Here is a 24,800-nt window from a genome sequence, read left to right as displayed (position 1 = left end):
GATCAAGGCTGATTTGGTTTAAACTGCGACATGTACAAAACTTTTTTTGCACGTTATTTTTCTTAATTTCAATTAGGAAAAAACAACACAGTAACCAGCCATCATTCTGCTGTTATAATGCCCAAGAATACAAGTAAAAGATAATAACAAAAAAAAATTTATAATGGATTTTTAAAATTTATTTGTAAATATTGATTTTTAACAAAAGTATGGATTTTAAAATTGGGAAGCAAATGATCCTAATTTTTTTTTTTTTTCTTTTTTTTTTTTTTTTCTCATTTGATTCTCCGCCTCTAGTAAGAGTTTAGAGTGGGTGAGGGGGGTTATTCTGTAGGACGGAGGTCTGTGAGAGACCACAGGACATTGGAGTCCCTTTACAGCACGCCCCCCATGGCCAATGAGGTGGGACGCCACCCAGACACATGGGTCAGGCCTACCCAAAATAACCTGCAACCACTGTGCTGACAAATGTTGCTACTTTTACTTGTGACAGGTTACCGTAGCGACTGGGCCGTACATTTTCCTGTAAAATTCAAGGTTAACTCAGAGCGAGAGAATCTGGAGAGGCCGAGGCAGCTGCCTGGGTCCAAGATTTCCCTAGGTGGCAGCAACTGGAAGACGGGAATTTTTCCCCCCCTTTCAGCACAGGTGCACTCCAGTACTTCACAGAGGGCCAGCTGGGTTTACTCTAAAGGTAAAACAAACACCCCCTAATTTAACAGTTCACTGTCCTAGAGACTGATCTTTTGGCAGTGGCCTCTTATTGTGTGTGTTGCCTCAGAAATTCTCTGACATCAAGTCTCGGACACTCTTGACTCTATTTTTGGTTGACTGTTATGTTCCTTGTAATCATATTATCTTAACCAGGCTGCCCCGTCTCATTGGGCTGTGTCCCATTTCTGACAGTTATAATTCTATTAGTGTAATTAGATCAATGTATGATGTGACTGATCAAAATCAGGCCCACAGGATAAGATGCATTGCTTTTTTTCCTGCATGCATGTGTGTTGATTTTCTTCATGTAAACTGACCCGTGGCTATTATTAGATGTGACTCGATGGACTAGGAGCCTGTTTGCAAAGTATTAATGTACACAACAGCTGCAGCTCCAGGCTCGTTGGAAGGGCATCGCCACATCTCTTAATTGCACTGATTTGAGTGTCAGCAACACATGTGTGCCCTATCTCATGTCTGTATTCAATAACTTGCTCATGCCTAGTGTCAAAAACCTGTGCACAGTCTAAACGTCATATAAGTGTTAGTCATAGGTGGACAGGGGGTTAAAATGCCTGCTGGTTGACCCATCCAATCTGGTGTCAGCATATGCACCCAATACCCTGTCGAGATCTGAGGAAGGCTGCATTTAGGCTAAAATAAAAATCTATTTTTGCTATGTGTCTCCACTGTTATTTCAAAAGGAGTTGTTGCAACATAGCGCAATGCACAATATTAATCTTAATTTTGATGGAAATCAATTTTTTGACTCATGGCAGGTTGAAAAGTAACAGGATCAATGGATAAACTGTGTAAAGTAACAGAAAAGGGTGTAAAAACAGCTGAAGACACTAGCTTCATGCAATCCTATTTTCAAATTAATTTATTGCTATGTTTAATTTTAAAAAGGTATGTTAAGATAATTAATGTTGAAAGTGAGGGTTTTTAATCTAAACTTGTGTTTATCACATGATATTTGATAACACATACACACTCAAATCCTGAAAACCTTTCCCTTTTTTTCTTCTTTGTTTTTTGTAAATTTAAAATGTGATAATGTAATATTTTAGTAGATGACTGATCTGTACTGCAGGCTGAACTGTAGCATCTGAAAGTCTTGATACAATAATTAAGGCTTAAAAAACTGTCTTGATGGCAAAATGGTAGAAAAGTCAACTGTGCCATCGACAAATACATCACACATCCTGGCTTTGTCATCTGTATAATGACAACAATCCAGAAGATATTTCTCCTCTTCATGCAGAGAAATGAAATCAAATTAAATGAAAACATGTTATTAATCCCAAATGGATTTTGCAACATTTTTTATTTACAATTTTAAAAAATCAGATTTTAATGCATCAGACAGCAGTTTTGAACTCTTCAGCTGCTCAGATAAGTGCTTTCACACAGATAGTAGTAATTTGAAAAAGTGTTTTCAAAAAGGAAAATGTCTTTTTTGTTGTAACATTTGGCGATTGTTAAATAGTTAATTTTTCAATGCAAGAGGGCAACAAATTATTCAAAATTATTCAAAAACATTTGCAGAAGAAAGTCACAGACATATGTGTATTGTTGTTGTTTTTTTCTTCATTTAAATATTTCAGTCCTCAGACTTTAAAAAAAAAAAATTATATACACTATTTGATTTCAGTCTGAGCCCTCAAAATAAATTAAAAAAGTCCAAATGACCTATAAGAATGATCAGAAACATACCTGAGGAGGAAATGGCTGTAAAACCCTGTGATCTGGACCGCAGTACAAACACTACTGTAGACTTGATTATTTTCATGTCTTTAATGGAAAACTTTGTGTTTATTTCAGCAACATGCAAGAGAACAACATTGAGCAGCCACCGTCTCTGTCTCAGCTCTTAAGGGAAAGCTACTTGGCCGAAGCCAGAGCCCAGCAGCGGCACAGCGAGATGAGTCGCTCTGATGCTTCCTCCTCGCACTTTCAGATCTACAACACGCTTAAAGGAAAGGGTGAGGACACTGTGGGTCACAATGACGCCCAATTTCCAGACCTGTCAGCCTTCCTCAGCCAAGAGGAGCTTGATAAGAGCGTTAATCTGGCCCGCCAGGCCATCGGGCACGAGCCTCGGGATGAGAGGGCAGAGGTCAAGGCAGCAGTGACCCCACTAACCACCTCCAGCATCCCTTCAGTTTCTTTGTCCACACTTCCTTCTGTTCCCTTCTCCAACCCTTCACCTGCTCCTTTCATTGCCCCATCCACTGTCACTCAGCCAGCTACTGAGGCCAAAAAACCAGCAGCACACACGTCTACATCTGACAGGAAGATACACAAAGCGTCCTCACGGCAAGACATGATCAGGAACAGTAAAGATCCCACGGAAGGATTTGATGACTACAACAGGCCAACAAAAAACGCCCCATATGGTCTTGAGACCCAGTCCAAGAAGGAGTTCCTCAACAAGGCAGCAGACTTCATCGAGGAGCTATCTTCTCTCTTCAAGGCCAACAGCTCAAAACGGATACGACCGAGGGCGTGCAAAGCCCACAGGACTAAGAACCAGAACAAGATCCAGAATGATGAGGCGATTTATCCCCTCAGCTCTGAAAACAGGGAGCGTGCCATCATACCTGTGGAGGTGGAGAAGGAGAGCCCCAGTCCTGCTGTTAGCCACCACCCAGTGGTCCAGCAGGAGTCTGAGGAGGAACCTTCTGAGTTTCAGGACTTCAAAATTACAGAGGGGGAACAGTTTGATTCTATGTCCCAGGAGGAAGGGGACCAGACTGACAGTTTTACCTTAACAGACACGCCATATCATGCAGAGCCTGCATGCGAGCCTCCCCATTTCATCCAGAAACTGAAAAGCAGGGAGGTAGCTGAGGGTAGCAAGGTCCAGTTAGACTGCATTGTGAGAGGATGTCCTATACCTGAAGTCCGGTAAGAAATCCCAAACCAGTTCTGAACTCTTTCAGTTGCTTTTATTCTGTTGACACTGCAGAAGAAGAGAGTATCTGCAATCTGCATCAGCGTAATAACTTAAAGTGAATAAATTGCATTCGGTTGTCAGTTTGTATCATCAGTGTAGCTTCACCAGATTCGTTGTTGTGCACTAAAAGATATAATCTATCAGGATTATCTTAATCATCTCTTGGAGAAAATGTATCAAAGTCTGCTCCAACTCCTTTCAGGGACAGATAACATATTTACACATATTTAGTCTGGTTTGCCGATCTGGGGGTTCATGCCCTTCATGAGATGCCGGGATTCTGGAGACGAGAATCTTCCTGGTACTAACTTAGATACAGGAGGAGCAGTTCAGTTTTTGTCCTTGTGGTAGGACACTTGATGAACCCTCTACTTTTAACAGAAGCTGGTGAGTGTGTAGGAGTTTGCTCAATTAGTTCTTAAACATGAGAGTTTTTTTTTTTTTGTTTTTTTTTTTTTTTTTAACCTATTTCCTTCAGAGTGTCCTTTGGAAATGCTTTGGGAGTGTGGAGTTTCAGCCCAGCAGCTACAAGTCATTTGGCACTCCTATTAAAATGCGCCAAACTGCTCAAAACCCTGCGGACAGAGTACTTATCTGTCACCATAACAATGCCATATGTATACATGGTGTCTAAATGGCATTTTCTGAACCCATAAACCTGCTGAATGATTTAGATGACATCTTGAAAGGCAACACACACTCTATGAAAGTGTTTCCAGCTAAATAGGTTATACTCACACCAAATAGCATAACGGTGTTCAAATCCCTCTCTGATATACAGCGGTAAATTACAGGTGATGGTTTTAAACATTGTGTCACTGGTTTGTGATCCTGATCAGAGAAAATCCATCATCGGTACAGTAGAATACTCAAATGTCCATTTTGGTCCATTTGTTTTAGTGAAAATATGTTGTTTTATGGATATCTGTGTCTGACAGCGTTTTGATGATAATTCAGCTTTAAATATTGAGATGTTTTGTTTATGGAGCTGAGCGAGCATGAATAAGTAGAAAGTGCAGTACGGAGTGGAAGTTAGGGAGGATGATGGTGTGTTTTCTCTGGCAATGCTGACAGAAGTGACATGTGATGATAGCCAACAGGTGATACAGCATAGTGTGAGTGTGAGTTTGTTAAGGTGTGGGCTGATGTGTGATCATGCCATTTAGACACCATGAATCATAACAGCACAAGGCTTTCTGTTAAAACAACTACACTGTACTTTCACATCATCATCTGTCAACATGAGAAATCATGCTGGCTGGATTTGAAATGCTTTTGGTATCAGAGAAAATTGGAACAAATGATGATATAAATGTGTTAATGCTCGTCTTCTGCATCTTTCATGGCTGTTTTGTTAGACAGGTTTCAAAGCAGAGGTTGGTCTTTTAAATTCCCTCCCAGGTCACTTGAAAGAGAGCAGCTGAGGTGTCAGAGCATAGGGGGCATGGGCTTGTTAGTCCTTCTGAACATTGTTGAGCCATTAACTTATACTTGTCCAGAGAGAATGTAGCTCTCGGCCATTTTTAGACCGGACTGGCAATGCGAGCTGTGGTCGTGTCTGATAATGGAACCGACTGAGCTCTTGACAAAAGCATGAGGAGTTCGGTGAGATGATTTAGACGGTTTGTGCTCGGCTAATATCTGTAAATGACTTGGTGTGACTTTGGTTTCATATCAACTTAAATGTCTGAAGATCTGAACTCTGTTTCACGTAGCTTGTTTTATCAGCATCAACATATTGCTTGTGATGTTTGCTGTTTGTGTGAATGCAGCTTTACAGAATCTGACTTGAAGGAGCTTAAATACTGGTTGTTATTTATTATGAAGTGTATTGCCAATAGTGTGTGAGTGTATAGTATTGTGTGTGTTCTAATCTATGTTTAGCTGTGTGTGTGTGTGTGTGTGTGTGTGTGAGGTTGGGTCAGTCAGTCAGAGATCCCAGGCTCCAGAGGGAATCTCCTCTCTGGTTCTGGTCTCCAGAGGGAAAATAGCCTGGACAGGTGCAGAGAGCAGGGTCTCTGCCTCATGAGCCTCTCACCTTCTATGCCACCCATGCTTTCAAGTTAGACCCTTACTCATGAGAGGTGACACAGCTTGGCTTGAGCAGAACACCAGCAGCACATTTCAGCAGCGTCCGCTGTTTTGTGTCCAAGTATTGGGTTTATATCGGCGCCGTGGAGAAGCTACAACAGGAGTATCAACTCTGAGATGACTTTTAGATCATCTCAGCGCATTTTTGTGTGAATGGCTCGGGGAATCACTTTGCGAAGACAGGTTTATGGCTGCGGGAGGATACTGTGCCAGTGAGTAACACATCACCCCATTCTTGTTTGCTTATTGGCTGGATCTTATAAAGCATCAAGGCCTCATCTGCTTAAAATAGACGTACACTGACGTAGAGGCTGTGCATGTGTTGCTGGTCTGGACAGACAAGAAGTTAGATCTTTACTAGTACATTTCTATAGTGGAAAAAATATGCTGTTGCCAACAAGATCTTCAACAGGCTACATGTTACTTAGAAAGTATGGAATATTAGCCAAGGCTGATTTTCAGCCATTTATCCTGTTTTTTAATTGAATTTGCACACATTTATCTTTTAATCTGGATAAAGTTAGAGATTTACTGGCTTTAGGATGCTGACCTGAAATACCCTTATTCAAGTCTGTTTTATTGCCATCAGCTTGAGAAACAAATAAAACAACATGTGAAGCTAGTGCTTCTTTTCTTACAGAAAATGGGATACGGCTTGCTCATCAAAACGTTATTTGAATGGGCATCAGATTAGAAACACACTTGGGCCACCAGGAATGACACCACATGGCACCCGCCTCATGGAAACAGAGTCAGAAGGTTAATGGGAGGGAGAAGAATAAATAACTGTGTAAAGCGTGGATATAAAAATATAAATGCTTGGCTGGGAGAGTCTTAAAACATCCTCTTGAAATAAGAGAATGTTGTTTTTCAGCCTGTTGAAAAACTGGGGAAAAAAATCAAGTAGTGGGTGGTTGTAATGAACTAAATATATTATTTGCATTTAACAATAACAGAAACCTACTAAGAAAAGTTTGCTGTTTGCCGGCTTGCAGGTGGTTCTGTGAGGGCAAGGAGCTGGAAAACAGCCCTGACATCCAGATCATCACCAACGGCGAGCTACACTCGCTGATCATCGCTGAGGCATTTGAGGAAGACACCGGTCGCTATTCCTGCTTTGCATCCAATTTCTATGGGTCAGACTCCACATCAGCTGAGATCTACGTTGAAGGTGATTCTGTCTCTTATATTGTTACACGGGAACACAATCACACCCCTCAGCTAATGAGTATACATCTTTATGTGTTCAATCTTACAGGCGCGTCCTCTTCAGATTCAGAGGGAGAACAGCACTTTGAACATGTAGCCCAGTGAGTTTTTAACATATTATGACTATTACCATCAACTATGCCAGCATTTTCTTGACCCTGGTCCTAAGGGACAGCTGTCCTGCATGTTTTAGAATTATCTATACCTAAAAAAAAAAAAAAAAAGGCTCATGAACAGGCTTGCAAAGAACTTGATGAGCGGTTCAGTAAATCTGAATCAGAGTTTGAAAGAACTAAAACATGCAGTCAGTGATCCAGAGGACCAGTACTGAGAAACTGTACTAAAAGGGAAAGTATGTGCACCAAAATGACACTAAAATACTATTTTTACTTTTCAAAGGTTGCAGAAGAAAAAATCAAAGGCATCCCCATCTTTACCCTCATCAAGCCAAGCTTTTCCTGCACAAGAGTACAATCCCGTGTCATCTCAGCCTGCAGAGGCCACTAAGGATCCAGCAGAGGAGTTTTCATCTCCAACAACCAGCCAAGTAGTCCCAGAGCCTCATCCAGCAGTCCAGACATCTGCCATTATCCTCCCAGTTCCAGACGTCTGTAGAGTGTCCGTGGCCCATCCTGCTCAGGAAGAGACGACAGTTTTTCCATCTTCTTCAGAGCTCACAGAAGCCGAGGAGGTGTCAGCATCCATCCCTGTCATCTCAGCACCACAGCCGGACCAGACAGCAACAGCGACGTCACTGCCTTTAAACACGGTGTCTGCACTGCCAGACCTCTCAGCTACAGCAACAACACTCCAACTTCAGGTAGTATCTCTATAAACTCCTGCTCAGTTTTAATCCTAAATGTTTTTATCAACATCTCCTACATTTTCTTTTTTTTTCTCCCCCAATTCAGACTCAAACTTCCAACCACATCTATTCACAAGGACTAAACGGGCAACCCATCATGGCTGCCCCAGTATTCACAAAGGTAGCTTCATCCATAAAAGGACATATACCTGTGCTGCCTCATACAGCCGGCATAACATACATCCTGTCTCGTCCCACCAGACCCTGCAGGACCTCACTGCATCAGAAGGCCAGCTGGTGGTGCTGGAGTGTCGTGTGAAAGGGGTGCCATCGCCTGGTGTGGACTGGTACAGAGAAGGAAAACTGATAGAGGACTCTCCTGATTTCAGGATCCTGCAAAAAAGTAACTTTTAAAAGTGTCCCAGCACTGTTGTCCCACTCTGTTGCCTCAGAAGCTTCATGGATATTTATTCTTCAAGATGGAAATTCTCATCTGCTCTAATATGAGTAAAGTTTTCTACCAATTGGCTTCCACATGTGCAGATTAAAAGGCTCAATTTTTTTAAAATGAAGTTTTAAGATTTACACTAATTAAAGCACTGTTGTATCTTCTGTTGTAAGTTCATTTAAGCTTAAGAAACAAAGTCTTTTCTTTTACAGTAGTTATTTTACAGCGTAAACATTGCTGTCTGCTAATGTTTGATAAGACAATGCAGTAAAGCCCTTTCTGTATTTTTAAAATGAATTTTATCTTGCCACACTTTGCTCATATATAGAGAAATGAACATTGATGCACCATTCTTTTCCCAAAGTTCAATGTAAAAATAAAACAAACAAACAAAACTATTGAAACCAGTTCCCCACAAAAAGTTAGTTAGATCTTATGCTCTCCACTTCTAGTTAAATATTCAAGTAAATTCATTGATAATGTTTTTAGTAATTCTGTTAACTAGTAAGAGTCACATAAGTGCAAATGAAAAAATATGACAAAATGACCAATAAAAGTCACCTTGTGTGAAGTTACAGACACATCACCAGCGACCTTATTTTGAATTAAAAAGCTAATAATCCTTTTTGTTTCTGTTTCAGAGCCCAGATCTCCAGCTGAATCAGGTACACATTCAATCTTCTTGTGTCAAAAACAGTCATGTTGACTGTAGCTGTCTGCCTGCATGGGAAGCTGCAGTGTGTACGTGTTACTCAGCTGAAGTGTTTATAGTCCTTGGCCGCGGCTTCTGCTCTTCTTCTGTACATAAGCCAGGGCTGCTTTTCCCAGACTCTGGACCTTATAAGGCATTCTCCCTACTTTAGTTAAACTGCTACTGCAGATCAATTCAAGCCGCACCAGCTGCACACAGACTCTCATCCTTAATGGTTCAAACAAAACTTATAGCTGGGCATCGGAAACGTGATGACTTTAACATCACTGAAGGATATTAGATCGTCTGAGGATCTTTTTTCCTCCCTTTGCTTCTAGAGGAAATATGCACCTTGGTCATCGCTGAGGTCTTCCCTGAGGATTTGGGGATGTTTACTTGCACCGCAAGTAATAAGTATGGAACGGTGTCAAGTACTGCTACTCTAAAGTTGAAAGGTAATATTTATTATTTTACTTTGGGGGAAAAAAAATCTGTTTTTCCTTTTTACGCTGAAATTTCTATCCATCTGCCATCCAGGCAATAGCAGCAACAGCAGCCACGTGAGGCCTTTTAGTAGTTTACGGGTAGAGCCCAGTCAAATCCAAGGGCTTTCCCCATCGGCTCCTGCTGTACATCCTCAACCTGAAGTCGCTGTAACCAGTAGCATCAAGCCCCATTCCAGCACTATTCGCCTCGACCCGCTCATCTCAAGCACGTTACGCCTGGAACCAGTAAACACCAGCACTCTCCGTCTGGACCCCCACGCGTTGCGTCAAGACACCTTCCGCACCAGCCTGCCCAATTTGGAACCATCCAATCTCACCAGCAGCTCCAGCCTCAACTCCTGCTGCAACAGCGCACCAAACTTAGACCCCATGTCCGTTCTCCCGGACCCTCATGGATCCAGCGGTGCACATCCTGAAACACAGAGTAGCCACAGACAGATCTTCTCGTACCCCAAACCCTTCATTGCTTCCCCTGCAGCGGGGAGAACTTCGGAGCCGGAAGTTCCTAGACTTTTAATAACATCAGCTGAGACGAGCCCAAAAGTCAAGGGTACCCCGAACCACGAGAACGGGAGTCCCACCGTGGTGCCGCTCCCCGATCCTCCTCCAAACTCCTGCTTAAAAACAGGGACCCTGGCAAACCACAAAGACTCGCGTTCTGGCTCCAGAGTCGGTCTGCGTGTGCACTTCAAACTTCCAGAGGACGAAGAGGATGAACAGGTTGAAGCATCCTGTTATTCTGATGAAGACATCAGTCTTGCATCAGTCCTCAAAGAGCCGCCAGCCGTTCTTGCTAAACCTAAACTGTGAGTTAAGCAAAACACAAACAGCCTCACACACAGTTACGTGTCTGGTTTTTTTTGTTTTTTTTTTTAAAAGCAGCTTATTTGATGAAGGGGAAAAAAAACAGTTTATATCAGTTTCCAAAACTGCCTCCTGACTTTCACTGTTTTGAAGTTGATTGGCTGTGTTAAAAGCGAGAACAGAGGAGGAGGCGTTTGCTCCTGCACTGCCTCAGATAGCAGCAGCAACCATTTCAAATCATTACTGAATGCATGCGGACTTCAGATGTGGGTCTTCCGTCTTTCTAAAACAAGGGATGGCATTTTTTATTTGTAAGTTTGCTTCTGTTTCAAACAATCTGCTTACTGAATTTTGTTTAGTGGTTTTCTGATTTGTTGTTTGTATTTTGATGTCATGAAGTAAAATCTGACTGTGTCGGATTGATCTGATATTTAGTTTAGTACAGGCACCTGCAAGTATATCTGAATTTATTTGATCATTAATGAACGTCTAATCCTGTTTATATGGAAAACTTAATGTGTTTATAGCATACATATTGGTGTTTGTTGGCTACTTTTGGTATTCCATAAAAGGGCAGAATATTCTTCCTGCTTGCTCAGGCTCATTCCTGCGGGGGTTTACTTCATGGGCTGGATTTATGAGAGCTGTGCGCTGACCCTCTCTAATCTTCACTGTGTATAATTTTGTGTTGGTTTTTTTTTTCATTTTGCTTTTCCTCATCTGGCAGGGACCCGGCTCAGCTCCAGCTCCTGCACAACCAGGTCCTCATGGAGCAGCAGCAGGAGGCTGAACCTGAGCCTCAAACCCACACTCAGCCTAAGTCCAAGCCCCCATTCCAGAACCAGCCTGAGGTCCAAAGTTCCCATGAAAGTGTGCTGTGGTCTCCCAGAATGCGCAGCGACCCCCAAGTGCAGTCTTTCCAGTCGTACCTGAACACACCGGCAGTCCCGCAGCAGGTTCCTCACTCTGCACCTCCACTCACCACCGCCCCTCCTGCCCCGTCACTGACATCTTCTGCCACCTTTTCACCGCTTCCCAAGACCTTCGTTCCTCCTTCTTTCAGCTCTCCTTCATCTGTTCCCCACCTTAAGACTTCCAGCTTGGTGACCTCCCCTCCGCCTCCCCCACAGCTGAACACAGCTCCCGCTCGCAGTGCAGCACCTGCAAGCCAGATCAACACCATCCACGCCTCCCACCTTAACCTTTCCCCTGCAGCTCTTGGCAGAACCGCGCCCACTTCCCAGTTTTCCTCCCCCTCTGTGCCAAAGTTCAACACAATCCCCACAGATCCAACCCCGGCCTTGCAGCAGATTATATCCCCAACTCCTCTGCTGAGAAGCACCCATGCCTCCCTCATGAACCTCACCGCCATCTCCCACACCTTCAACTACGCTCGGCCGAAGGAGTTTATAGCAGCTCAGACCTTCTCCCCAGTCAGGAGTCCTTCCCCAACAGAATCACCAGTACCTCTGCTCCATGAGCTGGCTGCTGAGCTCAACTCTTCAGCAGCAAGCTCACCTACTCTCCCACCATTCTCTCCTCCACCGAGTTTCTCCCCCACAAGAGTGCTCAAGTCACCCACCAGCCCCCCGTCCCTCGTGTCCTCCCCCACACCAGGATCAGCACCATTCCTGAACAGCATGTTCACCTTACGCGCCCAGTCACCTCCGCAAGCCTCCTCTCCCACCTCAAGCAGCTCCACGCCGAGCCCCATTCAGAACCCGGTGGCCTTCCTCAGCTCCGTCCTGCCATCGCTGACTCCGAGCCACCCCACCAACTCAATGGGCCTCCCCAGAAGAGCTCCATTAGGGTGCGCCTTCCCTCAGAGATGCCCATGTTCATGCAGCTGTGTTTACACGCTTTACCACACCTCCACTCTTCTGTCTCTGCAGGATGCAAAAAAAGGTATCCAAGACGCGACTTCCATCGGCTGAAAGCATCCGTGAAAGTAAAGAAATTCTCCTCCAGGACATCGAGAAGAAGCTTCAGTTTAAAGACGAAACTCCACAGCTTTTATATCAACAGGTATGGGGGAGTCACGGCGGAGATGATTCTTATGTCTTTTGGCTTCCTAAACTGCAGGGACGTAGGGGTGTATGATTGTAATTACAACAACATTTTCCACAAAGTTTGTCTCAAAAAGGGGGTCAGCTGGATTTATTTGTTGGTTTCAACATCTATTACATTCTTGCCCACTTAAATATTACACAACTGTGTGATAACGAATGTCAGTAGGATTGATTTGAAATCCTATCTTAAATTTTTAACTAACTGGCTGTTAGTTAAAAGCTGCAAATGAGTTTTCTATTGTTCTTTGAGGTGTAACTGTTTGGTAACCAGTGATTGTGTTGCATTTTCACTCACCTTCAGCTGCCATCATGCAGACATGAACAATCCTGTGTCTAAATAAGTTGAGACAGTCTGTAAGATGTAAAGAAAAAGATAATGCAATAATATGCAAAATAGTTAAACACCACAATACAAGAAACATGAAAAAAATGCTCATTTTGAGTTTGATGCCAAGAACATGTTTTTAAAAAGTTTTGTAAAGCTGACGGAAATATATTATGAAGTTTGTTTGCAACAAGTCAATAATGATTTTAAAAAAATCCCCATCTTTGACAACGCAATACAATATATTGCTAAACTTTCAGAAAAGTTTAGGGGAAACTCTGCATAGGCTAATTTTACATTGGACAAACAGTATTCTTCATTATGATCAGGCAGCTTTGTGTGACTACCAGACATGTTTCTGTAGCAGTGGTCACCACATAAGGACGAGCAATGAAAACTACTGCCGGTGCTGATGCTGACGTCTCCTTTGGGCTTTGGATCTTTAAAAAACCTATTTAAAAACCTGGTGGTTAAAAACATGTTTAATGTCCTTTTTAACTTTTGATAAAGCAAAGCAAAAGACAGAAATATTCAAACCAGCCCCTCAGACAACAAAGCAAACCTTTTTAGACACATTTACACTGAAATTAATAAGAAGAAGAAGAAACGTGAGGAAAACCTATTAAAATCTAGAAAACACAGCTGACAGCCTCAGTTATTGCTGTAATATAGAATAAAGTTAACTTAATTAATTAAAAAAATATGCTTGTTTTTTTCAGTTTAGATCCTAGTTTTAAAATTTAAACAAATTTAATGTAAATATATGTAATTTCTCTGAACTATTTTATTCATTTGAAGGGTGAATGGACTGTAAAACATTTCTAGCCTTATGTTGACTGCACAAAGTGCTTTCACACTACATGTCATATTCACACAATCACACATATATAAACATGCAGCACTTTTTATAAGATAAACTTTATTTATATAGCCCTTTTCATAGACACAAGGTCACAAAGTGCTTCATAACAATAAAACATAAAAAACCTGCAACGTATGAAAAAACAAAAACAAAAACAAAACAGTATAACAGCAGTGTCACCGAGTCTTTTTGGAGCTAAAATGCTTGCCTGAACAAATATGTTTTTAAGAGGTTTTTAAAAGCATCTACTGAATCCAGAGAGTGCAGATCCTGGGGAAGCTCATTCCAGAGACGGGGAGCGACATCTTTAAAAGAACGGTCCCCCAGGGTTTTAAAACAGGTTCGTGGGACCATCAATAGGTGTTTCCCTGTCGACCTTAGGCTTTGAGCCGGACTGTAGGGCTTAACTAAGTCCTGTCCATGTAGGGCTCGGAAAGTAAGTACCAGGATTTTAAAACGAATACGATATTCAACAGGAAACCAGTGAAGAGACTTTAACACAGGTGTGATGTGGGCTCTTCTGCTGGTTCTAGTCAGAAGCCTCGCTGCTGAGTTTTGCACTGTCTGAAGACTTTCACACGCATTCCTACCCCAACAGGCACATCAAGAGGCAACTTGGGGTTCAGTGCCTTGCCAAAGGACCCTTCGCTTTGTAGTCAAGGGAAGCCAGGAATTGATCCACCAACGTCCTAGTTGGTAGACTACTTCTCTTCCTCCTGAGCCACATTTTGCATTTTTAAATTGAAGCTTTACTTTGAATAAAACAGAATCAAATAAACAGTTGATGGAAAACACAGTGGCAAATATACTCCTGCCCAAACTGTGTAAACCAAACATGTAGTTGGCATCAAATGAAAAAATAAGCTAAAAAAAGAAAGAAATTGAATAAAAAATTTAGCTTTAACATGTGTGTCAGATGGAATTGCACATTGTTGCATCCTGTTTTTATTTACATTCCACGCGGCATCACAACTTTTTCAGAAACATGGCTGTAAACGTGTGTGCATCCAAAGATGATTGTCTCCAAACACATGTTTAAAAATGTTTGCTTATAAAGAGACGCACAGTCACTCAGATCAACTCAGACGCGATGATGAACTCGCTTTTATCTTTGTCGCCTCTTCAACCCATAGTCATGATCATTCATCATTGTGTGTCCATGTAGCATTCCAACATACAACATGCATGGAAATAACAGCAGCTTGTGTGTTATCCCATCAGTATATGCTTGTATGTCCAGATTGTGTGTCTTTGATGTTCATCATCCATCCCTATCCTCTCATAGAAGCTGAGTAATAAGGGGAAAACAGCGAGCAGACCCCTTGGACCAAACATTCCTGCTACTGTCATTAACTATGACGAGGTACAAGGATCCTCCCGCCCCAAGCACTGCTTTGCTCAAGGCTGAATGGGTTATTTCAGTGTGTCAAAACAAAATTGAAATACTCTGGTTAAGTCATTTCTCTAATCAAGCATTCAAGCTTTTGTTAACTAATATATAACCCGCACGATCAATTTAAACAAATTTAAGGGTTGAAATTTATTAAACTAATGAAATGTAATGACTCTGTTTGTTGAATTGTGTACTATATTATTTCAGTTAATTAAGTTTTAGTTATTTTTCTGTCATAACTTTCCCAATGAAGCCTGCAGCCCCGCTTTCTTTATTTAATTTATTTTTCCCAAAAACATTAGTCATTAGTTCCATCTCATTTAATTGTTTTTAAAGATGTAACTAAGCTTGGTCTTGCTGACCAACAGATAAAATAAGTTCTTAATATTAGAGAAAATAAAATAAGTTCCTAAAGATTGCTGCTTTCAATTTCTATTCATCTGCTGTTGTCTGTTTTACCCTGAGCTTTATGCGATGTGTTTGGATGAAGGAAATGTCTTACCCACCGGGAGCGGCACTCTCAGGCAGACGTCACTGCATGACTGTTATCATCAAGTGTTTTCAGATCAGTTTAGATAAAAACAGAATAAATTGATTTGCAAATTATTTAAAGCCTAAATTAAGATGGAAATCATGCAAACATGTAATAGGTCTACAAACTGAGAGAAGGGGATTTAAATGTCAAACTCTGAGGTGCGAGATGAGTTCTCATGGGTTTCAACAACTCAGTGTTTTTAGGGTTCTTTTGTTTTTCTTTTTTTAATTATTAATTTTAGAAGGTGAAATGTCTGTACACCTGGAAACAACTAACAGTGTTTACTATGGATCCAGGTTGTTGTAATACAAGTGTAATATTGCTGAAATAAACAAGACAAGCGCTGAAAAAGACCATTCTGCATTAAAGAGGCCTTAACAAACCTGCAAGTTGCTCATGCCATCTATAATAAGTCACATCACGTCATCATGCATGCAGGAGCCATAAATGTTGGGTGGATTTACTCTTAAATAATTTTTACATTGTTCAGTGAGAGTTTTTGCCATTTAATTGAGGCAGATTGCTGTAATTATTTTCCTTTGCGTTGGATTAAGTTGAGACATGTTGTACTGAGTTAGCCTTTTTCCTGTAAGGCAAGTTTATTTAGTATGTTTCATCTACAAGATTTGTACAAAGTTTTTTTTACATAAAACATTACAGGAACAAATACCAAAAATCTAAATAAAATCATATTATAAATGAAAATGTTTCAAGGGATAATAAGGGATAATAAGTTAAATACTTACCATGCAGATTTGATGCATAGATGCATGAGACAAAGTTTTTAACCTGGATTTTAAAGTGTCTACACGCGATGAAAATTTTGAAGTTAGTACATTTGTTTTTTTTTGGATCTCAGGAGATTTATTGGCACACCAGAAAAAGGAAAGACCCGAACTCAGCCCCTCTGTGAGCTGGATGTTCCCTTGTTCTTTTTATCCCAGAAGAAGTTACTTTCATAATTTTCCAAAAAAGACTTTCAAAGTTTGATGTCTCAGAGCATGGGAAAGTTTTCCCTGTTCATCTGAGATTAGCTTGGGTTTGTAGAAAAAAGATTTGTTTCTGATCATATTATTCAGTGAGTCTACTAGAGCTGGATTTATATAATTTTAATGCATTTTATGAAAGATTTTTTTTTCTGTAAGTTGCACTGCTCTTCAGTCTGAACCACTCTGTTGCAGCTTCTGTCTCTTCAGAGATCCACCTTCTTGGGGACAAAAGGCATTGTGTAGGGCAGCTGCCAAAGTGTACCAAACCATACATTATGCAAGTGTGTCTCATAGTGATGATCGAGGAGGTGAATCATCATTGGCTAGTCAGAGTTTGATGGTTTTTGCAATCATGTCCACATTTTTAAAAACAGATTTCCAGATTGAAAATGAGTAAACCTTTCAATCAAATCCAGAATTTTAATAATTTGCAAATGATCTCATCTGTTGCTTCTTCTGTTTTTATTTACATCTTAGAAAGCATCCCAGCAGTTCTTGGTTATAAAGTCACTAAAATCTGTACCTTTTGGTTTAAGGTACAGAAAATATTAATTTTGCACTTATCATTTGGTAAGAGATGCATGTTGTTTCATGCGCCTGATCTCTGCATATCTGCATGTTACTGCAGTCTCCAGTTTTCAGGCAGATCTGATGTAAGCTCAAACAACGCATGTAAATATGAGCATTGCGACTACTTTTATGCAATGTCATAGTTTTCCCTCCTCTAGGAGTACAAAGTGTCCAGTTTTGAGCAAAGACTAATGAGCGAGATTGAGTTCCGTCTGGAGCGAACGCCAGTGGAGGAGTCAGACGATGAGGTTCAGCATGATGACGTACCCTCTGGAAGATGCATCGCCCCGATATTTGACAAGAAACTGAAGAACTTCAAGGCAATGGAGGGCGTACCCGTGACTTTCTCGTGTAAAGTAGTTGGAATCCCCCCTCCAAAGGTTAGACGTTAACAGCTCTGCTGTGTGAATGACCATGCAGCCTCTATCTTATCACTTACACCTGTTTTTCTATCAGGTTTACTGGTTCAAAGACGGCAAGCAGATCTTGAGGAAAAATGTCCACTACAAGAAGATAAGAGAGGGGGATGGGACCTGTGCTTTACACATAGAGTCCACAAGCAGTGACGATGATGGCAACTATACCATCATGGTAGCTAATCCACAGGTATTACCTCAGTATTGGTTTTCTCTACATACTGTTAACACCTTTTTCTGGAGGCTGGAGCTGATTTGTGATTCGCTATCATCAGGGACGAATCAGCTGCTCTGGTCATTTGATAGTTCAATCTGGACCTCCGCGAAGCCGACTGACACCTATTCACTCTCAGAGGTGAGCAGGTCTGACAGGTGAACCTAAACCTGCTGTAACATTCCTGACCTTCAAAATCCTTTCCTTTAGTATACCGAGTTAGTATGAAAACATTACAAGGTTGCTGCAGCTACCTGTGAAGACATTTCTAACTTTTATCAAGACACAGTTTGTCAGAAGTTGTGAATTTTTACACATTTGGGACTTAAAGTTGTATGACGTCATTAAGAATATTTAAAAAGCCGATTCACAACTGATGTTTAGCACCATTGTTGTGTCCTTAACATGCTTTTACCTGCCTTTTATTGTCAGAGTGAGAGCCCGCATACAGGAAGTTGAAGGCGAGCAAACCCAAGAGCGCTTTTTTAGACCCCACTTCCTGCAGGCTCCGGGGGACATGATGGCTCACGAGGGAAGACTGTGCAGACTAGACTGCAAAGTGAGTAGTAGCATCTACAGTTAGACAGTCAGTAAAATTCAGAAAGTCACCCCACCTTTTCAACCTTTTTAAAACTTTTTTTTTCAGGTTAGTGGTCTACCCAACCCAGAGCTGATGTGGTTGGTGAACGGGAGGCCAATCTATCCAGACCTTTGCCACAAAATGTTGGTGCGGGAGAATGGCATCCATTCCTTGGTTATTGACCCCCTGACGCAGAATGATGCGGGCACTTACACCTGCATTGCAAGCAACAAAGCAGGGCAAAGCTCCTTTAGCCTTGAACTGAATGTTGTGGGTGAGGACTGGATGCAAACATGTTTCTTTAAAGAATTAGGTGTTTTCATACAGTTTAATATCATATAGTGCATCTCATGTAAGATTTTTCTGTTCAGAGAAAGAGATGAAGCACCCACCCAATTTTGTGGAGAAGCTGCAGAACATCGGTATTCCCGAAGGGACCCCGGTGAGGCTAGAGTGTCGTGTGCTGGGTATGCCCCCTCCAGTCATCTTCTGGAAGAAAGACAATGAAACCATTTCCAGAACTAAGGACAGAATCAGGTGAGCAGCGTATCACAGTGTCAACATTTCTGCATCCAAACTGTGTGAACAAATCCATCAGCTTTAATGTTCACTCCGCAGCAATCCAGCCCTTCTAATGCACATCTTTTAACTGCTTATTTCCTGCCTTTAAAATAGGATTTGTTTTCCATCCCCTCTTCATTTCAGCATGACCCAGGATGCCACAGGATATGTGTGTCTCCTTATCCAGCCAACAACAAAAGATGATGCTGGCTGGTACACAGTGTCAGCAAAAAATGACGCTGGAGTAGTGTCTTGCACCTGCAGACTTGATATATATGGTAAATACTCTGTATAGTCACGTGACTGTCAGCCTTATTAAGAAATACTTTGTCACCTTGTGTAGTAATATTAGCTTACTGCTGCATCTTCAGCACAGTGGCATCAGAGTATCCCAGCACCCATGAGGAAAGCTCCACGAGCAGGCAGCCGATACGCCGCTCTGACAGGCCAGGGGCTCGACATTAAGTCAGCTTTCCCAACGTCAGACACCAGCCCCATCCTGTTCGCCAGCTCCCCTCCTGAGGCCACGCTGGAGAGCGAGGAGCTGTGAGCGGTCTGCAGCGTTCCAGCACATTCTGTGACCTCTCTGAGGTTAAAAACGTAGATGGCTGAAAGGAAAAACATGTAAAAGAGCAGATTTTGTGTGGTGCATTTGAAGTGTTACATTCAGATTAGAACGGAAGAGATTTATGTTAAAGCACTGATAGCTGGTTTGTCACCATTCCTATTTATTCAAGTCATATAAAGAGTGTTTTACAGACAAAAAAAAAAAGAAGAAACTAAGTCTTAGCTCATGAGCCACAGGCGGAGTTGAACAATGTTTTCTCATTGGTTTTAATAATTCACATTTGTTTTTGGCGTCATGTTTGGATGCGATGGGAAGGTTGCTGAATGGTGGTGATAATATCTGCTCTTAATTCTTAACTCTTAGTCCTGTTCTAATAGTGGTTGTAGCACCACTTATTTTTACTGCAAACCACATATAAATGCACTGCTAACACTGGTCTCTTTTAAACTTGACATAAAAATTTGAAGTTATTGTCCTTAATGATCAGATGTAGTTTATACCATGCTGTACTAACAGAAAGTTATCAGACAATAATCTTTTCCATATTTTTCCCCATAAGGACAAACAAAACTTTTTTTTTGAGGTTTTTCATGGTTTGAATAAAAAAAAAAAAGATAGACTTAAAAGCATCAGAAAGTAGAACAATCATAAGAAAACTGTTTTACATCACAATTTATCCCAAAATACAAAACACCTATCTGAATTGGGGTCTTTTTGTGAGGCGTTTGCATGTTTTCTGCATGTATAAGTACTCTCTAGGTACTCTGGTTTCCTCCCACCATCCAAAGACATGTATGTGAGATTAATTGATCAGTCTGAATTGTTCCTAGAAGTGAGTGAGTGACTGGCTGTCTCTCTGTGCTGGTTCTCTGATGGACGGGTGACCTCCATGAATGAATGAATGAGTAAATTCTTGTTTCTATGAAGGTTGTATCTTCATAAGATTTTCCCACTGCAACAGATGACTTGTGTGACCAAAGCTCTGGGTAGAGAGATCTAAAAAGGCTTTCTAACTTTCCCAGAGAAACATAATCCTGTTTCGTAGATCGACAAACACATCTCTTGATGTTTTGGGCTCAGGATGTCAGGCAGCTAAAGCCTCACAGGGAGCACTGATAGATACTTTGTCAAAGAAATAACAAAAAGCTCCCCAAAACTTGGTTTTGCTTGTCTTTAAATCCATTTCTATGCTTTGCTGGAAAATGGGAATTTTCTTATGTCTGAAAACTTTCTAATCACCCCCACCCCCACCCCTCTTTTAACCTGTGAATCTCTGGAGGGTGCCTCCAATCTTACTGGGTAAAAACATTTAAACATTAGCTCATTGTATTTAACTGGCTTCAACACAGTGGGATTCTTTCTACTTTTTATTGAATAAATTCTTGAAGTTCATCAGTGGGTCACATTTTATGCACCATGTTTTTCATATGAATGCATGCCTGTGGCTGATATAGAAAAATATGACTAAACATGTTGTGCTGTCTCACTGTCAAAGCACAACAGCAAAATGTGATTCATACCACAACAGGCTTGTATTTGAAAAGATAAAAATACAGTCCTTGATTTCTTGTTTGTTTTTTGCGAGTTAATCAATATTTGTATTAATAAATATGTATCTTCTTGAATACATGTACAAATAAAGCAGAAAAAAGTCAAATAGACTTAAAAACCTGTCAAATCAACACTGAAAGTTTTTTTTGTGCTAATATATCACACAGAAGTTATTACTGAGAATCGAATTTGATTTAATGAATTCAAGTGGGTTTGTAAACCTACACAGATTTAAAAGCAAAGATTCATCTGATGTAAAGTTGCACACTGTAAAATAGTTTTGTCAGTCTCAGAATAAAGTTATATTTATTCAAATGAGTGATATTCTTGATTTGCTTGAACAGATGGTTCGGACAGCACCTCAAATCATTCAGGACCTTTTTCATTGATCAGCACTGTTTCATTATACCCAGGGTTTTAGAATATTGCCTAAAATCTTAATTTCTGACATCATTATTAAATGCTTATTTTGACTGTGCTGCGATCAGAGCCCCATTCTGTTAAACTGATCTCAAATTCAAAACAAATAGCGAAGCTCAGAGGCCAATTACTCACTGCTAATCAGTCCAATTAGAGTGGATAAGAGTCCAAATAGGCATAAAATTACATTCACCTTACGTGACCTAATTAGACTCAGAGCCTCATCTTACCAGCTGTCAGACATACTCTGTTAACTGGGTGCTGTGTGTGTGTGTGTGTGTGTGTGTGTGCACGCACACGCCTGTGTTGGGGAGTGACAAATATCTGTGGGCTTTTAAAAGAGAGATGTCCTCTTCCATTTAATCTTTTATTCCTAATCTTATAATACATTTAAATGACATTATTTTATAGAATACTCTGTCATAATGTTTAAAGTTATGTTTGTTTTTTAAATCACCGCAGCTCCTACATATTTCTTTCTGAAAACAATGCTGCAGAAAAGATGGCGACGAGTTAATGATTTGGCTAAGTTAACAAGAAAAATAAAAATAAAATTGCATCTGGAGCTTTTTTCCTCAAAACAAATACATTTATTCACACTGCTGCTTTAAATAATCTCATGGTGATGATGAGATTTATTAAGTCAAACTTCACATGAACAGTAAATCCATTCTTACACTTTCTCTTCAGCATACGCTTTGTGCCTTAATCTCCATTCCTCCATGTGGAGATGTGGACTTACGAGGAAGCATGTTTGTCTCGGAGCAGATCGGTCACTCTTTAGTTGTGACATATGGCTTTTGACAGTGTGCATGGCTCCACTATCGGTGCATCAGTCCTCAGACAAGCCAATCATGTGAGGGTGTTGTTTATAGAAAAAAAAAAAAGAAAAAAACGTAAGAACCCTCAGACAAGACAAGCAGCAGCTGGCAAACTACATCAATCTGTAATAAGTGAACCAACTGGTAGATGGGATTATATGCCTAAATGCACAGCTAACCAGTCAATCCCAAAATGACCAGACAGCATCAGCTTGTGTACATGACCCAGTACCAGAGATGGGCATTATTCTAGGCCTCTGACGGTGATTAATCATTCATAACTTGACTCTGTAGCCAAGCTTGGAGTTTGTCAATACACACTGACATGAGCTACAAGTCCCCCCTGACAAATGATGGACGTGAAACTGGAAATAAAGCAGCAGAGGTGCAACAACAATTCAGCAAATTTAACTCCATAGATTAAAAAATACTTAAATACAAGAAGATATCCTGCACAGATCGTTCAATGGAATAAAATAAGGCATGTGAGGGTCATCAGATAAAACCAAATCGGCTTCTAAACTTGTATTATCATTCATTTCTCCAAGTCTAATTCATATTAATGAGTGAGGGATGCTAAATTAAACCAACATATTGAGGTAATTTACAGACATTTTCACTGTAACCTGCCAAATGACATAATTCTGTGTTGGCAGATGAGAAGGACAGACAGACAAATCACATCTTGGTCCACTTCACAGATCAATTATTTATTTTGCAACATGGTCCCGAGTCCATGAAGAACCTAAATGCATCCAGTGACATGTGAGTCATCTTGAACACAGCACTGACAAACAAACTTGAAGAGGATATGATATCTAATTAGATACTTCTATTGCCCAAAGCCTTAGATGGTACAGTAATTGTCACCATCTTGGGCCATATTGTCTGAAAGGCATAATCCCCGGATGTGCTTATAAAATCCCTCAGGTTACAGGCCTCACTTACACTTCTGTTGCCTCAGGCTAATCTCAGATTAGGACTATTGTGACATGGTGGTAGTCTTCATAACAGGTGAAAGAGGACTTTCTCGATTACTTAACCCTTTAAGGTCCTGGTCTAGCATCTGGTAGAGGTAAATTTGCAGGTAATTTGATTAATTTAAAAAATAATAGTGGAAATAAATCTACCTAAATCATCTCTACCAAGTGGTTCGGGTATGTAAAACCCAAATTAAGTGCTCAATTATTATTAACTTCTTTTTAACATCCCAACCATTTACTAATAAAAAAAACACTTACTCTGTTGTTATTATTGTCCAAAACAAACATAGAGAAACATTTTTCTCTTGGTGTGAAAGTTAAAGGGTTAAGGAACCTAACAAAACCCAATAACCAAGATTTTATACATTTTTCTGTTGAAGTTATGAAGTTATATCTTCTTTTTATTTTTAATTTAACTCTGCAACACCTTTATAGAAAATAAACATCTTACTATGGCATTAGGAAATAAAATGTTTTAAATCCTTAAAAAAGATAAACACATTCAGATAGCAGGATCAAATCTGGTCAAATCTAATGGAATAGCACTTGTTTTTTGATAATCAAACATTTTGTCTTTAAGGTGTGTGGTCCTGAACATTTAATCCCATGATTTTACATATCTACAGTTGCAGACTTTAAATGTTTGTTAGCTGCATCCGCAGTGATGAGTTGTGCAACCAGATGGTATATCTTTGGTGTTTGGACACATGGCTCTGAGTGAAGCCATGGCCATATAGCCCAGCTTGAGATAATTGGAATTTCATTAAGGTTTTGTATGTGTGTATGTGTGCTAAGAGTGGGTGTGGGTGTTTATGAGTCTGCATGGGTGTGTTTCTCTAAGGGCAGTACTGAAGAAAGAAGGGGGGTGTGGGGACTCCACCTGCTGCCACCTGTTCATCTTCTCTGTCTTATAAAAGCTGCTCCTCACTGTCTCCAGGATCACAAACACCTTGGACTCTTTAGACTGTTACCTTAACAGGACAACGTCGGGACACTGAAGCTGACACTGGGAACTCATCTGACACTTCTGTTGGCTTGATTCTGACATCGCAGACTGGTTTGATCCTTCAGACCAACAAAACCATGAAGTCTCGTCGACCCAGCTGCACTGACTCTGGATCTGAGTCCTCAGAACCAGACTCCAAGAGCCCAGAGAAGTATGAGACTGCCACAAGGAGACGGATGGCTGCCAACGCCAGAGAGAGGAAGCGGATGCAGGGCCTGAACACAGCCTTTGATTGCTTACGTAAAGTGGTGCCCCAGTGGGGACAGGACAAAAAACTGTCCAAGTATGAGACACTACAGATGGCACTCAGCTACATTGTGGCCCTCAACCGGATCCTGACAGACGCCAGGAGGCACACAGCTCCTCACAGGCAGTGGTTGGACCTGCAGTTTGACGTGGTGCAGCCTGAAAACTACTCCTGCCTCATGAGGTACGAGCATCCTCCGGGACAGGAGTACGTCCACTCATCGTTCTCCTACCAGTACGACGACTATCAGGTCCAGGTTTAAACTGCTGCTGCTGCTGCTTGCTGAATAATCAGTCATGTTGTTGGACAAGGGTGACAATGTGAATATTGTTTTACTCCAATTTTGGAGACAGTAAATACATTTGTATTGCTTTATTTTAATTTTGGATTTATTTAGTCTTTGCATGAGAATCAGACAGATGTCGGATCCAGTTTGATTTGTTTTTGCTAGAAAAACCCAGCA

General features: G+C 40.9%; 2 protein-coding genes across 3 annotated transcripts; both read left to right on the top strand.

Moving 5' to 3' along the window:
- Positions 1–498: 498 nt before the first annotated feature.
- mypn (myopalladin) lies at positions 499–20,563 on the top strand. 2 transcript variants are annotated; one of them, XM_079248622.1, is made up of 21 exons: positions 499–694; positions 2,539–3,624; positions 6,760–6,935; positions 7,023–7,074; positions 7,373–7,793; positions 7,885–7,959; positions 8,040–8,181; positions 8,868–8,891; positions 9,256–9,372; positions 9,455–10,229; positions 10,955–12,037; positions 12,120–12,252; positions 14,769–14,846; positions 17,129–17,350; positions 17,427–17,576; positions 17,662–17,741; positions 18,033–18,159; positions 18,247–18,454; positions 18,552–18,717; positions 18,886–19,019; positions 19,113–20,563. In XM_079248622.1, the coding sequence occupies exons 2-21, from the start codon at positions 2,543–2,545 to the stop codon at positions 19,289–19,291; spliced, it is 5,424 nt and encodes a 1,807-aa protein (XP_079104748.1). In that variant the 5' UTR covers positions 499–694; positions 2,539–2,542; the 3' UTR covers positions 19,292–20,563. The 2 variants fall into 2 exon arrangements, with proteins under 2 accessions (XP_079104748.1, XP_079104749.1); XM_079248623.1 differs by lacking the exon at positions 14,769–14,846.
- A 3,604-nt stretch (positions 20,564–24,167) lies between these two features.
- On the top strand, positions 24,168–24,599 carry atoh7 (atonal bHLH transcription factor 7; the record flags this gene model as incomplete). Its single annotated transcript, XM_079248611.1, has 1 exon — positions 24,168–24,599. The coding sequence occupies one exon, from the start codon at positions 24,168–24,170 to the stop codon at positions 24,597–24,599; it is 432 nt and encodes a 143-aa protein (XP_079104737.1).
- Positions 24,600–24,800: the final 201 nt, after the last annotated feature.

The sequence above is a fragment of the Telmatherina bonti genome, assembly GCF_933228915.1.
Source record: "Telmatherina bonti genome assembly, chromosome: 11".
NCBI classification, from domain to species: domain Eukaryota; kingdom Metazoa; phylum Chordata; class Actinopteri; order Atheriniformes; family Telmatherinidae; genus Telmatherina; species Telmatherina bonti.
The sequence above is the reverse complement of the archived record's forward strand: the minus strand, read 5'-3'. Positions and strand labels throughout refer to the sequence as shown.

Bases quoted from the DNA above. Each gene is read 5' to 3' on its own strand.
- mypn (XM_079248622.1), top strand. From the start codon at position 2,543: ATGCAAGAGAACAACATTGAGCAGCCACCGTCTCTGTCTCAGCTCTTA. The intron at 7,794-7,884 runs GTAGTATCTCTA...CCCCCAATTCAG, and splicing joins CAACAACACTCCAACTTCAG to ACTCAAACTTCCAACCACAT. The intron at 19,020-19,112 runs GTAAATACTCTG...CTGCATCTTCAG, and splicing joins CTGCAGACTTGATATATATG to CACAGTGGCATCAGAGTATC.